General features: G+C 39.5%; 1 protein-coding gene across 5 annotated transcripts in view; it reads right to left on the reverse strand.

Moving 5' to 3' along the window:
- LMBR1 (limb development membrane protein 1) overlaps nt 1-18,122 on the reverse strand; it is a 207,751-nt gene that overhangs the window by 147,367 nt on the left and 42,262 nt on the right. For all 5 annotated transcript variants that reach the window (XM_032753208.2, XM_032753207.2, XM_032753216.2 and 2 more), the window contains exon 2: nt 2,557-2,629. In XM_032753208.2, coding sequence (XP_032609099.1) covers nt 2,557-2,629 — 73 coding nt within the window. The remainder of the gene's footprint in view (nt 1-2,556; nt 2,630-18,122) is intronic.

Raw genomic sequence — 18,122 nt, forward strand, 5'->3', positions numbered from 1 at the left:
AAGGAGTCTCCTGGACCATCCTAAATAACTTGGATACTACTGCCTCAGTAACTCATAATTATTGTTACAAACAGAAATTGGCTGGGCGCAATGGCTCATGTCTGTAATCCCAACACTTTGGGAAGCTGAGGTGGGCAGATCTCTTGAGCCCAGGAATTCAAGACCACCTTAAGCAACATAGGGAGACTCCACCTTCACAAAAAAATTTTAAAAATTAACTAGGCACGGTGGCACATGCCTGTAGTCCAGGATACTCAGAAGGCTGAGGTTGTAGAATCACTTGAGCCCAGGAGGTCAAGGCTACAGTCAGCCATGATTGCCCCACTGCTCTCCGGCCTAGGGGACAGAAGGAGATCCTATCTCAAAAAAAAACAAAGTGTATATATATATATATTTAAAAATAAAAATTATATATAATATATAATAAAAATACATACAATTATAAATATATTTAAAATTATATTGTATATAAAGTTTGCTTAATCTTTTTTAAGTAGCAGAGGGCCTTCACTCTGATACTCTCCTTCTCGCTCATGCCTGTCAGCAATCTCTTTTGTCCTCCCACATAAACTTAACAAGCTAAAGAGACTACCCAATTATAAGAATACCACAGGCTGGGCACAGTGGCTCATGCCTGTAATTCCAACACTTTGGGAGGCAGAGGCAGGCAGATCACGAGGTAAAGAGATCGAGACCATCCTGGCCAACATGGTGAAACCCCATCTCTACTAAAAATACAAAAATTAGCCAGGTGTGGTGGCGGGCGCCTGTAATCCCAGCTACTCAGGAGGCTGAGGCAGGAGAATCACCTGAACCCAGGAGGCAGAGGTTGCAGTGAGCCGAGATGATGCCACTGCACTCCAGCCTGGCAACAGAGCGAGACTTGTCTCAAAACAACAACAAAAAAAAGAATACCACAAACCCTCCTGGCCCCTCCTTCTTAAATGCCTAATGTCCTCCAAGACTCTCTGCTCAGGTCTCTGGAATTCTGAGCACCCATGTGCTTCAGTATCAAGGGTGTATTTGGGCCATTCTGATAGTCCACCTCCATTCTTAATTCCAAGATTCCCAAAAGAACTTTTACAACCAAAGGGACCACAAAAGAACATAGTTACAATTAATTTTTATATACTGTTGTGCTCACATCCAATTAATCAAGTCTTGGCCAGGCGCAGTGGCTCACACCTATAATCCCAGCACTTTGGGAAGCCGAGGCGGGCAGATCATCTGAGGTCAGGAGTTCGAGACCAGCCTGGACAACATAGTGAAGCCCTGCCTCTACTAAAAATACAGAAATTAGCTGGGCATGGTAGTGCACGCCTGTAATCCCAGCTACTAGGGAGGCTGAGGCAGGAGAATCACTTGCACCCGGAAGGTGGAGGTTGCAGTGAGCCGAGATCGCACCGCTGCACTCCAGCCTAGGCGACAGAGTGAGACTCCATCTCAAAAAAAAAAAAAATCAAGTCTTAGAGAATGTGTTAAAATCTCCATATTCATTTCACTTCTATTCCCAGCATACTACCAGCTAGGTCCAGGGTCCTCATCACTCTTCCACCACTCCTGCATTACTCTAAAAATGATCTAATAAATCTCCAATTTTCCCACTCACCAACCTCTAATTTCACTTATAATGATGCATTTATATACATTCATTCTTTCTCTCTCCCTCCTTCTGTGTCTACAGTTCATGAAACCATGTCAATGAATTTTTTTAAATAGTTACGATACTATTTTGAATCTGTATCTTCAAAATCTTTAGAGGTTATAGAATCCATGGAGTACTTCAAGTGCAGTCACAGAGCCAAGTAACGGTACTAAAGTAATACACTAGAGCAGGCACTATAACCTATTTCTCTCAAAAGTCCCACAAGTTTAAACTGATAGCATAATATTAAGAAATCATTAAGTATTCATACAGCACCTACTATTAGCCCAACATCACAAGCAGATAATCCTGTGATTTTCAGAAAACAGCTGAGATTTAACAAAAAATAATAAGGTAATTGCTTAGGTACTTATAAAACCCTGACCTAAAAACTCTGAATTAATGAGCACAAAGTTCATTAAAAAGAGTAAAGATATGATAGTCCCTCTGGCTGGATAAGGATATATGTGAAAGAATAAAAAGATAATACAAGATGCTAGTAATTGGATACTAAATAGTATTATGGAGACTCTAAATATCTACTACATGCTCTAGTAGCCAGAAAAGGTATCGGGTGTGGATGAGTAAAACATTCAAATTCAAAGCTGCTCACAAGGAACCAAATATCCTTATAAACTCGGGAATTTCCCAGATACTAAATAGCCTAGCACTATTCTTAGTTGGACATAAGAATTGTGATAAACAAGGACTCTGGTCTAAGAGGATGACTCTAAGAGTAGTCAGATTCCCTGGAGGTTATTTTTAGGTCTGTTAGTACCAGACAACTGCTTACGTCAATCACCGGCATATTCAATACACTACGACACTGAAGTGTACTAATATATCTCATATACCATGCCTAGACCATGTGGCATTCTAACAAAGGTTTTAATTGAAATGTTTCCACTTGCCTGATTTTCTCTTGTATCTTGTGATGATGAAGTAGGAAACAACGTAGAGAATGGCAAAAAGAAGGAAACATATCTGAAACAAAACAAAGTTAACAGATCATTTACTTTTTTGCATATCTTTTTTAAATACTAGAAGATATATCTGTGATATTTATAGGAAAAAAGGATTTAAACTACTAAAAAGTTAAAATGTTGACATTTTACTCATTAAAGTTTTAATAAAAAATAGGCTGGGCGTGGTGGCTCACACCTGTAACCCCAGCACCTTGGGAGGCCAAGGCGGGCGGATCATCTGAGGTCAGGAGTTTGAGACCAGCCTGGCCAACATGGTGAAACGATACTATTTTGTATTAAAAAATACAAAAAAAAAAAAAAATTAGCAGGGTATGGTGGCGGGCACCTGCAATCCCAGCTACTCGAGATGCTGAGGCAGGAAAATCACTTGAACCCGGGAGGCGGAGGTTGCAATGAACCAAGATCACACCATTGCACTCTATGCTGGGCAACAAGAGTGAGACTCCATCTCAAAAAAAAAAAAAAAGTTTTAATAAAATATTAATTTATATGAACCAGTCAATTAGCCCCATTTAATACCATTTAAAAAAAAAAAAAAAAAGCCCAATGGAGACTTTTCATTCCGTAACTTGATCAAATGTTTTTCAAAATCATGTGGAAATGTGAAGAACCAGACCATCACCACTGACAACTCTGAAAAATAAAGTCAATTAGAAACTACCAACACTACCAAATATTAAAACATTATCAAAAGCTTCGATTCATTTAAAGAATGTGCTGGCACCAAAAATTGACAGATACATTAAATATTTTCCACTACATAAAAATTTAACATACAAATGGAATCACAAATCAATGTGGGTGGGAAATAATTATTCAATAAATATAGCCCATATCAAAACAAAAGGCAGTTGAAGAAGAGACTTAAGATATCATTGAATTCCATATTTTTAATTTTGCTTTTTTTTTTTTCTCTGAGACAGGATCTCACTCTGTTGCTCAGGCAGGAGTACAGTGGCACAATATTGGTTCACTGCAACCTCCGCCTCCCAGATTCAAGCGATTCTCCCATCTCAGCCTGCCGAGTAGCTGGGAATACAGGTAGGCAACACCATGCCTGGCTAATTCTTGTATTTTTTGACAAAGACGGGGTTTTACCATGTTGGCCAGGCTGGTCTCGAACTCCTGACCTCAAGTGATCTGCCCGCTTGAGCCTCCCAAAGTGCTGGGATTACAGGCATGGGCCACTGCAACTGGCCTAATTTTGCTTTTTTAATTGACAAATAGAAGTTATACATATTTACTGTGTACAAAATGTTTTAAAATAAGATACATTGTGGAATGGCTCAATCAAGCTAATTAGCATACTCATTACCTCAAATATTTATAATTTTTTGTGATGAGAACACTTAAAATCTACTTAGTGATTTTCAAAATATAATACATTGTTATTTATTATAGTCCTCATGTTATACAATAGATTTTGAACTTATTTCTCCTACCTAACTGAAATTTTGTACCCGTTGACCAACATCTCTCCAAGCCCCCACCCCAGTCCCTGGCAACCATCATTCTACTCACTGTTTCCAAAAGTTCAACATTTTTAAATTTCACATCTAAGTGAGATCATGAAGTATTTGTCTTTCTGTGTCTGGCTTATTTTACTTAACATAATGTCTTCCAGGTCCATCCATGTTGCTGCAAATGACAAGATTCTTTTTTACAGCTGAATGGTATTCCCTTGTGTATATACACTACATTTTCTTGATCCTCTCATCTGCTGGCAGACACTTAGGTTGATTCAACAACTTCACTATTGTGAACAGTGCCTTCATGAACATGAGAGGGCAGGTATCTCTTCAACATCTTGATTTCATTTCTTTTGGATATATACCCAGCAGAAGTACTGCTGGGTCATATGGTAGCTCTATTTTTTATTTTTTTATTTTATTTTATTTATTTATTTATTTATTTATTTTTTGAGACAGAGTCTCGCTCTGTCGCCCAGGCTGGAGTACAGTGACGCAATCTCAGCTCACTGCAAGCTCCGCCTCCTGGGTTCACGCCATTCTCCTGCCTCAGCCTCTCCGAGTAGCTGGGACTACAGGCGCCCGCCACCACGCCCGGCTAATTTTTTTGTATTTTTAGTAGAGACGGGGTTTCACCGTGGTCTTGATCTCCTGACCTCGTGATCCGCCCGCCTCGGCCTCCCAAAGTGCTAGGATTACAAGCGTGAGCCACCGCGCCCGGCCCTATTTTTTATTTTTTGAGGAACCTCCACACTGTTTTTATAATGGCCATACTAATTTACATTCCCACCAACAATGTACAAGGGTTCCCTTCTCGCCACATCTTCATCGACCCTTGTTATCTTTTGTGTTTCTGATTACAGCCACTCTAACAGATGTGAGGTGATAGGTCATGGTGGTTTTGATTTGTATGTCCCTGACGATTAGTGATGTTGAACACATTTTCATACACCTGGTGGCCATCTGTATGTCTTCTTTTGAGAAATATCTATTCTAGTCCTTTACTTTTTTTTTTTTTTTTTTTTTTTTTTTGACGGAGTTTCACTCTTGTTCAGGCTGGAGTGCAATGGCGCGATCTTGGCTCACTGCAACCTCCACCTCCCAGGTTCAAGTGATTCTTCTGCCTCAGCCTCCCAAGTGGCTGGGATTACAGGCTCACACCACCAAGTCTGGCTAATTTTGTATTTTTAGTAGAGACGGGGTTTCACCATGTTGGTTAGGATGGTCTCGAATTCCTGACCACAGGTGATCCACCTGTGTCAGCCTCCTAAAGTGCTGGGATTACAGGCGTGAGCCACTGCATCCAGCCGCCCATTTTTTAATCAGGTTAACTGTTTAATTTCAACTGAATTTCTATCAGATCTGGGAAATGCCAGACTGACAAAAAAGGATGGGTCAACAGTCAAAGACCAAGTGTGCTAGAAATAAAGATTTGCCACAGCTTGTTGTGGAACATGGAAAAAAAAGATTGAAGACTCTCAAATGAGACCACTCTGAGTGATGATAAAGTCTAGAGAATATCCCTTGTGTGTATTTCTGAAGAAGTAGTGGTGGCCATATGACTGAGAACAACTTTGGACCAGGATAGTGGACATTCCCTGCACATCATCATGTAGGAATGACAAACGGAGAATGAAGAAGACCACTAGCTGTGCGCCAAAGCTCTCCCAATACACAAGGGAGAGGAACAGAAGACAATACTGACAGCAACCGAAAGGACCAAAGGGCATCAAAGATCCCCTGCTGCTGGAAGCCATGTACCTGTTGGGAACACTGGCTAGACAAGAAAATGTCAACAGCATCGCTACCTTCTTCCAAAACTATTTGGAGTGTAGAAGATGGGCCAAAGAGGAAAACCAGTTCTTGGTGAAGAAATGTAAATGGAGGGCGTCTTCTAAGAAGTTGAGAATAAGGGGGAAATTGTTTACAATGGAATGGAAGTCTGAGTAAGGCTAAAAGAGCAATGGAAAGAAGACAGAAACACAGTGAATTATGAGGTTAAAGTCAGAGAGATTAGATGACCAAGGGAATTAATATTTAGGACAGAGGCTGATTTAAATTCATTCACATTTTATTCATTCAAATAAAAACAATTTTTCCTGTGGGCTTGCTATATACCAGGCACTCTTCTAGGAACTGGGACATAGCAGTGAACAAAGTTATATCCCTCATGGAGCTTACAGTACACTGAGAGAAAAAGACAAGAAATACATATAAAGTGTGTCAGGTGATAATTATGCAATGTTAGAGGAACAGGAAGTGCCAGCGGGGGTGGGGGCATGTCTCACTAATAAGGTGACATTTGAGGAAAGAGTTGTGGGACAAGAGGGGTCAAGACATGCAGAAATCTAGAGGAAGGGGGGAGGATTTGAGGCAGAGAGAACAGTAGTGCCAAGGGTCAAGAGGCAATAATGGCTCTGGTGTGCTCAAACAATGAGGGGGCAGAAGTAAGAGACAAGATCAGAGAATAATGGGAGCCCACTATTCGGGTCATGCAAGACTCAGGTATTGAGTGTCAGTTTTTACTCTGAGTGAGACAGAATTCCATTGTAAGATTCTGAGTAGAGGGTGATAGGATCTGACACGGTGCAAAAGGTTCACTGTAAGTGCTATGCAGAAAATAAACTGGAGGCTGGGCGCGGTGGCTCACTCCTGTAATCCCAGCACTTTGGGAGGCCGAGGCGGGTGGATCACGAGGTCAGGAGATCGAGACCATCCTGACTAACATGGTGAAACCCCGTCTCTACTAAAAATACAAAAAAAAAAAAAAAAATTAGCCGGGCATCATGGAGGGCGTCTGTAGTCCTAGCTACTTGGGAGGCTGAGGCAGGAGAATGGCGTGAACCCGGGAGGTGGAGGTTGCAGCGAGCCAAGATTGTGCCACTGCACTCCAGCCTGGGCGACTGAGCAAGACTCCGTCTCAAAAAAAAAAAGAAAACAAACTGGAAAAGGGCCAGGACAGAGGCAAGAAGAGCAGGCAACAAAGAACTGCAGGAAGCCGAGAGCAGCCACTCAGACCTGTGCAAGGAGGTGCTCAGAAGAGATGGAGCTCTGGGTATGTTTTGAAAGCAGACATGATAAGATTTGCTAGAATAAATATAAGGTTCTTTGCCTAAGAAACTGGAAAGACAGAGTTGCCATTTCAGGACTCAGGAAAGATTAGAAAAGGAGTGGTTTTGAGGGAGAAATAAGTATAGCTTACACTGTTGAATCTGACATACATATAATTCACTCAGGTCAAGAGGTTGGATGGGCAGTTGGATAAAAATCTGTACCATTCAGAAGAAAGGGCCAGGCCGTAAATTTTTTAAAACCTTAGAATCATCAGCAAATGATATTTAAAGTCCTGAGACTAGCTGAGATTTCCATCTCAGGGAGTAAGTATAGCCAGAGAAGAGAAGTCTGAGAATAGAGACCTAAAGGTCTCAAATATTTAGAAATCAGCTTGGCAGAAGGATTCACAGAAGCTGACTGAGAAGCAGCAGCCAGCAAGGGAGGAGGCAAACCAAGAGACTAGATGTCTTGAAAGCCACATGAAGAAAGTTTATTTAGGAAAATGGAATTATCAACAGTGTCAAATGCTGCTGACAGGCCAAGAAAGATGAGGACTGGGAATTAACAGCTGGATTTAGCACCATGGAGGTCACTGGTGACCTTGACAAGAGTTGCCTTGATGGAGTAGTGGAGGTATAACCCTGAAGTAGATTAAGAAAGAAGAATAGTTGGAAACAGAAATGCAAGTACACAGAACTTTCTAGGAGTTTGATTATAAAGAGGAGCAAAGAAAATGTGAAGGGATTGTGAAGTGTTTTTTTTTTTTAAATGAAAAGCATTACAAATGATTATATGAATAATCCAGTAAAGAGAAAAATTACTGATGCAAGAGAAAAAAGAAATAATTGCTGAAGTTATGTGGTCAAGTTGTGGGAGTGATATAAAATGTATCCATAATAAAAAGGAGGAGACAATATTTGAGTTCAGTTGCAGGTAGTTACGTGTAGTGAAAGCAGAAAGACATGACTACATTTTTTGATGGCGTCCATTTCCTCAGTGCAACAGAAGCAAGTTCATCAAATCAGATACATACGGAGAGTGAGGGGAGAAGTGTTGCAGGATAATTAAGGAATCAGAGAGACCGATGGGGTTGAGGAGGAATTATTTAATTATTTAGGTGCCTCAACCCACTCAGATTAACATCTAAAGGACTGAGCCCCGAACAAACAGTCAAGCTACCTTTTAAGCATTTTGTGGGGCGGGGAGAGATTTGTACAGGGGGAAGAGTATTATAGAAGCGAGAAACAAAGACAGTTATTTAATTAAGATGTGCGTTATATTATTTTTTACTCTTTAAGGAACAACATGTTTTACGACTCGAGATTATCTGTTTAGTGATCTTGCAGCTGCACAGCTAGAGAAACAATGTCTTTACAATGCCTGGGAAAGGAAGAGATAAGGCTCACTAGCCTCAGAAAGAAAAACAGGCAGTTAATTTTAAAGAACTCCAGCCCTTTCTGTTCCTCAAGGGGAACTGGGTTTTTGACATACAACTGAGTTTTTGCTTACACAGTTTTTAATTTCTTTTAATTCCTATTCCAGAAGGAGTATGTAAATCATATGGGAGAATAAATGGAGCAAATATAATAGAAATGAGAAGCAAGGTAAGATTAAATGGCCTTTAAAGTTCCAGGCAAGTCCAAGCTAAAACCCTCAGCAGTGCTGGCAGCCTGGTGGTGCTGTAAAACATGAGAGCCGGATTCCTAGATGCTGAGGCAGAAGCAGGTAGAGTCCCCAAGAAATATTAGAAGCTTGATGATTCTAAGAGATATCCCAGCCTCTCTCCTCCCCTTTCCAGTTAAGCACTTCAAAATAATAGCCTGTGCTTGCAGACTTCTACCTTTTCACCACTCACTCCTTCTTCCAGCCACTCATCAAATCTCACACGCATCAACCAACTCAAAGTGGTCAGTAAACCTAACAAGAAAATTACACTTCATGATTTTTGCTGAGCTCTATGCAGCAACTTCTGTCAGCAGTTTTCCTCCCTCTCTGTTGTTCTCCCAGTCTCCCTCACAAGCTTCCCTTCTCCTGCCAGCCTTTAAACAATCTTCTCTATAATTTCTGGGATGAGCACCCATCTATTCTTATTCCACAAGCTCTTCATAGGTAACATCAAATACTCCCAGGATTTCAACATCAATCCCAAGGAAGCCCCTGACCACAGTGTGAGAGCACTGGTTTAGGGTATTAGCAACAGTGGGTGAAATGACTGGCCATGATACTAAAGTAGATTAGGAGAAAACTGAAACTAAGAGTAGGCTGATGGACAGGGGAAGCGAAGACCTCAATCAGCTAATATTCATGGTAAAGAAGTAGCTGCAACAAAAGCACTTGACCAAGGAAGCTGCAAGAATAGAAGGTTTTGATCAAAGGATGTTTCTGAATTTTTAAAAAATTACATTTAAAGGTGAAACACAATTGTTTCATAAAATCCAGGGAAGGCTGGGTGCAGTGGCTCCCGTCCGTAATCCCAGTACTTTGGGAGGCCAAGGCAGTTGGATCACTTGAGGTCAGGAGTTCAACACCAGCCTGGCCAACATGGCGAAACCCGGAAACACAAAAATTAGTCAGGTGTGGTGGCGCACGCCTGTAATCCCAGCTACTCAGGAGGCTGAGGCACGAGAATAGCTTAAACCTGGGAGACGGAGGTTGCTGTGAGCCAAGATGGGGCCACTGCCCTCCAGCCTGGGTGACAGAGCGAGACTCTGTCTCAAAAAAAAAAAAAAAAGAAAGAAAAGAAAAGATCCAGAGATTTAGTGCACAAGTGGTAGATGAGAAAGCATGAAAATGGAGAAAAGGAAATCAAGTAACCAAAATGCATTGGATAAGACTAATGGAAAATAATACATTTAAGAGTAGAAGTAAGGCTAATAATTTAAAAACAAATGTAAGTATTATCATTGAAATAAAAGTCATACATTAGGGCCAGGCATAGTGGCTCACACTGGTAATCCCAGTACTTTGGGAGGCCGAGGTGGATCACCTGAGGTCAAAAGTACAAGACCAGCCTGGCCAACATGGAGAAACCCCGTCTCTACAAAAAATACAAAAATTAGCCAGGATGGTGGTACGTGCCTGTAATCCCAGCTACTCAGGAGGCTCAGGCAGGAGAATCGCTTGAACCTGGGAGAAGCAGGCTGCAGAGACCCAAGATCGCGCCACTGCACTCCAGCCTGGGTGACAGAGTAAGGCTCTGTCTCACAAAAAAAAAACAGCTACACACTATGAAAATAAGAATACAACTATAACAGACCAAAACAAAAATCACAGAACTGATTAGACTGTGTTTCTAGTTTCAAAAGTAGGACGAGGAGTAGGTTCTACTCTAAAGTTGTCTCTTCCAGAGACAGAGTCAGAGGGATGAGTGAAATAAAAGAAAGCTATAATGATGCCTATTCTCCCTATGTCCAGGACGAAAGGAAATTCCTAACCAAAAAAAAAAAGAAAAAACCAGTCCAGCTTCTCACCACTAAAAGTGAAGTACACCAGAATGAAAAAAAAAAAAAAAAAAAAAAAAGATGGGCTCTATTCTGGCATCTTGTGGTACTGTGAACAAACTGAGCTTTGCTCTTGGTCAGGGAAGGAACAGCCATGCCCTGTTTCAGAGCTCACAGCAAAATACCCACTGGGGTGCATGTCCTACTGTGCTAGCTAGCCCAGAAAGAAGGCAATGCAGCCCTGGAAGAGGGAGGCGGCATGGCTTTAGTCCTGATGCTGCTGATCAAGAATGGCTAGGCACTTGAGAGGTGACACAGTCATAAGTAACTGAATAGTACCTTTAATATACATTGTTAAAAAACTAATATTCTTAAATTCGAGATATCACACCTGAATCTAAATTCAGACTGGTGCATTATAATCAAATTGTACCACCCAGCTTTTCATTTAAGGCCTATCGGCTTCAACAAATTTCAGGTGAAGAATAAGTATCATAAAAGAGTGATGAGTACAAAGTGGGTTCAAGGACTGCTATCACCAACACATTTCTAACAAAATCCATGATGGATATACCAATTGCCCTGATTATTTGAATGTATCAAATTATCATGTGTACCCCAAGAATATATACATCTAATATGTATCAATAAAAAATTAAAAATAACAAAATCCTGAGAGAGAAAGTAAGTGAACTATTTTTGAACCAATAATCTTATATTCCACAGCAGAGAGGTCACAGATAATGCAGCCTGGGCAATGGAGCAAGATTCCATCTCCAAAGAAATAAATAAATAAGAAGCTACCCACTAAAATAATTAAAATTAAAAATACACTTCTTTCAAATTACCCTAACAACAAGAAAAATAAAATAGAAAAATCCAGACTATGTAGTAAAAGACAGGAAGACAAAAGTAGTTATGAAGATAATAATGTAATAAAGATGAGACACATTTAAATCAATAATAGTAAACGGGAAAAACTATTAAAAGAAAACACTGATAGAATGATACATATCTTAAAACAAACTGACTCAGAAGGGTTGAAAACCACAAAATAAACAGAGACATACCAGACTGATGCTAACAAAAAAGAAAGATGGGTTGAAATTTTTTTTTAAGAGACAGGGTTTTGCTCTGTCACCTAGGCTGAAGCGCAGGGGCACAATCATAGTTTACTGCAGCCTTGAACTCCACTTCCATTCGCCATGTAGCTGAGATTACAGGCGTGAACGACTGTGCCTAATTCAATTTATTTTTCTCTCAGACAAGGCTGAATTTAAGGCAAAAGTGTGAAGTAAGACAAAGTAGGGCACTTAAGGAAGAATGGTGTAAACCACAATGGGAAAAGAACAGTCATGAATCTTCATGTACCAAAAAGCACAGCACCAAAATACCTCAGAAAAAAAAAAAAAAAAAAAAAAAAAAAAAAACAGGAACAGTGGCTCACACCTATAATACTAGCTACTCAAGAGGCTGAGGCAGGACGATCACTTGAGACCAAAAGTGATCACTTAACAACACCGGGGGCAACCTAGAGAGACCCTGTCTCTGCAAAAATAATTTATAATTTTTAAAAAATTAGCTGGCATGAACCTGTAGTCCCAGCTACTCAGGAAGCTTAGGCAGGAGGATATCACTCAAGCTCAGGAGTTCAAGGCTGCAGTGCACAGCTATTGCTCATGCCACTGCACTCCAGCCTGGATGACAGAGAGAGACCCTGTCTTTTAAAAACACAAACAAACAAACAACAACAACAACAAAAACAAAAAAACAAAGATGCCAAATATGCAAAGATAAATCATGCCATAATCATGCCACTACACTCCAGCCTGGGCAACAGAGTGAGACCCTGTCTCATTAATTAATGTAAACAAGTACATAAATGTAAAACACTATTTACGTTAGCATTCCACCAAAGCAAAATACTTAACTATAAGTCTATCAAAATATGTACAGAATCTGTATGAGAAAGCTACAAAACTCTGAAAGAAATCAAAGAACTTACTTAGTGGAGCGAGATTGCATGTTCATGTATAGGAAGACTCAATACTGTCAAGATGTCGGTTCTTCCCAACTTGATCTATACATTCAGTGCGATTACAATTACAATCCCAGCAAGTTATTTTGTAAATATCAACAAACTGATTCTAAATTTTACATGGAGAAGCAAAAGACCCAGAACAGTCAACAGAATATTGAAGGAAAAAAACAAAGTCATCTATTACACAGTAGGGTGGCTATAGCTAATAACAATGTATTGTATATTTCAAGACAGCTAGAAACGAGTATCTTGAAAGTTGTCACCACAAAGAAATGATAAGAGTTTGAGGTAACGGACATGCTAACTGCCCCTTTTTGATCATTATACAATGTACACATACACGCACTGAAACAACACACTATACCCCTATAAACATACAATCATGCATATAAACAAAATTCATTTTAAAAAGAAGAGGACTGACACTACCCAGTTTCAAAACATTATAAGGCTACAATAATTAAGACAGCATGATATTGATGGAAAAACACAGACAAATATAGATCCACAGAAAAGACAGCCCAGAAATATACCCACATAAATACGATCAACTGATCTTTGACAAAAGGAGCAAAGGCTATATAATGAAGAAAGGATCACCTTTTTAACAAATGGTGCTGAAACACCCAGACATCCACATGCATAAAAATGAATCTAGACATAGACCTTATACACTTCACAACAATTAACTCAAAATGGATGATGATTACAACCCTAAATGCAAAACACAAAACTGTAAGACTCCTAGAAGATAACAAAGGAGAAAATCTAGATGTCCTTGGGTTTGGGGACTGCTTTTTAGATACAGCACCAAAGGCATGATCCATGAAAGAAAGAATTGATAAGCTAGACTTTATTAAAACTTAAAACTTGTGCTCTGCAACAGATACTGTCAAGGGAATGAAAAGAGAATCACAGGCTGGGAGAAAATATTTGCAAAACACTCCTCTGATAAAGGACTACTATGCAAAATATATAAAGAACTCTGAAAGTTCAACCACAAGAAAACAAACAGTCCTATTGAAAAATGGCCAAAGACCTCATGAGTGAAGATACACAGATGGCAAATAAGCACATAAAAAGATGCTCCACATCAACACAAAGTAAAACAATGATATACCTGTGATGACACACCTATTAGAATGACTAAAATCCAGAATACGAACACCACCAAATGCTGGTAAGGATGTGGGGCAACAAGAACTCTCATTAATTGCTGGTGGGAATGCAAAATGGCACAGCCACTTTGGAAGATAACTTGGCAGTTTCTTACAAAACTAAAAATACTCTTACCATATGTAATTCAGCAATCCCATTAGATTTGGTATTTACCCAAAAAAGTTGAAAACTATCCCCACAAGAACTTGCACAAGAATGTTTATAGCAGCTCTTTTCATAATTGCCAAAACTTAGAAGGAATCAAGATATCCTTCAACAGGTAACTAAAATGTAGAAGATCATTCAACACTAAAAAAAAAAAAAAAAAAAATGCAGAAGACTGAAACGAGACCCTTTCCTTACTATATACAAAATCAACTCAAGATGGAGTAAAGACTTAAATGTAAAACCTAAAACTATAGAACTCTGGAAGAAAACCTAGGAAATACCATTCTGGACATAGGCCCTGACAAAGACTTCATGACAAAGACACTAAAAGCAACTGCAACAAAAACAAAAATTGACAAATGGGAATCTAATTAAACTAAACAGCTTCTGTACAACTAAAGAAACTATCAACCGTAAATGACAACCTACAGAATAAGAGAAAATATTTGCAAACTATGCATCTGACAAAAGTCTAATAAAAGCAGCCCCACTAAAAAGTGGGCAGAGGACAGGAATAGACACTTTTGAAAAGAAGACATACATGCAGCCAACAAGCATATGAAAAAATGCTCAGCATTATTAATCGTTAGAGAAATGCAAATCAAAATCACAATGAGATATCACCTCACACCAAGTCAGAGTGGCTATTATTAAAAAGTCCAAAAATAACAGATGCTGGTGTGGTTGCAAAGAAAAAGTAATGCTTATAAACTGGCTAGTGGAAATGTCAATTAGCTCAGTCCCTGTGGAAAGCAGTGTGGCAATTTCTCAAACCATTTAAAAGAGAAATACTGGCTGGGCATGGTGACTCACGCCTGTAATCCCAGCACTTTGGGAGGCCAAGGTGGGTGGATCACTTGAAGTCAGGAGTTCTAGAACAACCTGGGATCATGGTGAAACCCTGTCTCTACTAAAAATACAAAAATTAGCTGGCCGTGGTGGCAGGAGCCTGTGGTCCCAGCTACTAGGGAAGCTGAAGTACAAGAATCACTTGAACCTGGAAGGCGGAGGTTGCAGTGAGCAGAGATCATACCATGGCACTGCAGCCTGGGAGACAAAGCAAGACTCTGTCTCAGAAAAAAAAAAAGCAAAGCAAAACAAAACAAAACAGAACTACCATTTGACCCAGAAATCCCATTATTGGCTACAGAGCCAAAGGAATATAAATCATTCTACCATAAAGACACATACACGCATTATATTCTTCAGAGCACTATTCACAATAGCAAAGACATGGAATCAACCTAAATGACTATCAACAGTAGAATGGATAAAGAAAACGTGGTATGTACATACCATGGAATAGTATGCAGCCATAAAAATGAATGAGATCATGTCCTTTGCAGCGACATGGATGGAGCTGGAGCTGGAGACCATTATCCTAAGTGAACTAACGCAGGAACAGGAAACCAAATACCACATGTTCTCATTTATAAGAGGGGGCTAAATACTGAGAACACGAGGACATAGGGAACAAGAGATATCAGGGTCTACTTGAAGATGGGAGGGAGAGGATGGAAAAACTACCAATCGGGTACTATGTTTCTTATCTGGGTGACAAAATAATCTGTACACCAAACCCCTGTGAAACATAGTAACAAACCTGTACATGTGCCCCTGAACCTAAATAAAAGTTAAAAACTAAAAGAGCTGTCAAAGCAATGAAAAGCCATGGAGGAAACTTAAATGCTTGCTGCTAGGTAAAAGAAGTCAATTTGAAATGGCAACATTTGTATGATTCCAACTATATTCCGGAAAAGGCAAAACAAAACTGTGGAGACACTAAAAGCATCAGTTGTTGCCAGGGGTTGAGGAGAGGAAGGAATGAACCGGCAGAGCTTAGAGGACTTTTAAGGACAGTGAAACTATTCTGTATGATACTATAAGGTTAGATACATGTCCTTATAAAATTTTCCAAACCCATGGAATGTACACCACCAAGAGTGAACACTAATGTAAACTATGGAATCTAAGTCATAATGATGTTCAACACAGGGTCATCAACCATAACAAATTTTCCACTCTGGTGGGGGATGCTGTTAATGGCCAAGGCTATGCATGTGTGGAGCCAGGGGATATACGGAAAAATCTCATTACCTTTCACCCAGTTTTGCTGTGAACCTAAAATTGCTCTAAAAAATAAAGTCTAATTTTAAAAAGTAGTAAGATTGCATTAGTGCTATGGTGTTTCCCAAAGTTCATGTATTTGAAACTTAATTCCCAATGCAACAGTGTTGAGGTGGGACTTCAAAAGTGATCAGGTCATGAGGATTCTATCCTCATAAATTGACTAATGTTATCACAGGAATGGGTTAGTTATGGTGAGAGCAGGTTTGTTATAAAAGCAAGTCTGGCCCCTTCTTGCTCTCTCACTCTCACCATCTCTTGCCCTTCTGCCTTCCACCATGGGATGATACAACACAAAGGCCCTTGCTAGATGCCAGCCCCTTGATCTTGGGCTTCCCAGCCTCCAGAATCATACACCAAATAAATTTCTGTTCATTATATATTATCCAGCCTGTGGTATTCTGTTACAGTAGCACAAAACAGACTAAGACAGCTAGTAACAAATGTGTTTATTAAATTCAATGTCCTATACTCCTCCCACCCTGCTTAGACTCTCGTAACCACCAATCTACTTTCTGTTTCTATGTATTTGCCTATTCTGGGTATTTCATATAAATAAAATCATACAGTATGTGCCTTTTTGTGTCTGGCTTCTTTCACTTAGCGTAATGTTTTCAAGGTTCATCCATGCTGTAGCATGTAACAATAGTTCATTTCTCCAGACATTTTACGAGAAAAACCTCTATTTGATTAAAAACACATTGGGTATATTTTTGCTTGCAGCTGAAAGCATTCCTTTCAAATACATTTGTATACCCACACAAGGATATATATATAAAGATGTTCATTTTTCCATTGTTTGTAATTGCAACAAATCACCCTTTGAAGTGATTTGGATGTGTGTCCCCTCAGAATTTCATGTTGAAACGTGATCCCCACTGTTGGAGGTGAGCCCTGGTGGAAGTGTTTGGGTCATGGGGGCAGATCCCTCACGAATGGCTTGGTGCCCTCCCCTTGGTGATGAGTAAGTTCTCTCTCTATTAGTTCACACAGGATCTGGTTGTTTAAGGACTTTGGCACCTCATTTCTCTCTCTTGCTCCATTCCCTCTTGCTCCCTCTCGCCATATGACACCTGCCACTTCACCTTCTGTCATGACTGGAAGCTTTCTGACGTCTTCACCAGAAGCAGATGCCGACAATATGCTTCTCAAAGAGCCTGCAGAACTGTGTGCCAAAATAACTATCTTTTCCTTATAAATTACTCAGTCTCAGGTAATCCTTTACAGCAACACAAAAAGGACTAACACACCCTTCAAAAGAGAGAGGTAAACAAAATTACCAATGCCCTATCTTCAGAACAATTAATTTGAATACAATACACATGCTGATACCTACTCTTCTCATAGTTGCTAAACTGTCATAATAAATTGCCCTGTGTCTTTTAACTTGTGCTTCAATAAAGGCAAGGCAATGCTTCCTCACAAAAAACACTAAGACCCTTAGCAAGGGGTAAATATTCAATTTTTCAAGATTATCACAGCAAATTTCAAGTTCATTAAATGTCATCAATAATATTATACTTTAATACAACACGCTGTGAAATATTTTAGGCCCAGTAACAAGAATGGATGACTATACACCAGATTACTCTTCCTACTGGTTTCCTGAGGAGATGGTAAAGTTGGGGGGCTGGGGAGTAAAGAGAGAAGAGGGTAGAAAGAAGTCATGATTATAAGCCAAAAACAACAGAGAAAGAAAAAATAAAGATACTTGCACATAAAAACAGTAAACACATAATGTGACTAACGTAAAATTATTTAAGTCGTATAGATATACATAGAGGTATGAAACAACGTGCTTATTTCAGAATGGTGGAATTTCAGATGATTTTTACCCTTTTACCTTCTTCCTTAGATCCATGAAAAAATTAAAGTTTTAACAATAACGACTTTTATTTACACAGGAAAAAAATACTATTTTCAAAACGAACACAATAAAATTTATTCTAATAACCTTTCAGGAAAGCAGTATGACGGCATATGTATGCACTCTGATTCAATACTGTTACTCCTGGGAATTTATATTACAATAAA

The sequence above is a fragment of the Hylobates moloch genome, unplaced genomic scaffold, assembly GCF_009828535.3.
Source record: "Hylobates moloch isolate HMO894 unplaced genomic scaffold, HMol_V3 SCAFFOLD_1, whole genome shotgun sequence".
NCBI classification, from domain to species: Eukaryota; Metazoa; Chordata; class Mammalia; order Primates; family Hylobatidae; genus Hylobates; species Hylobates moloch.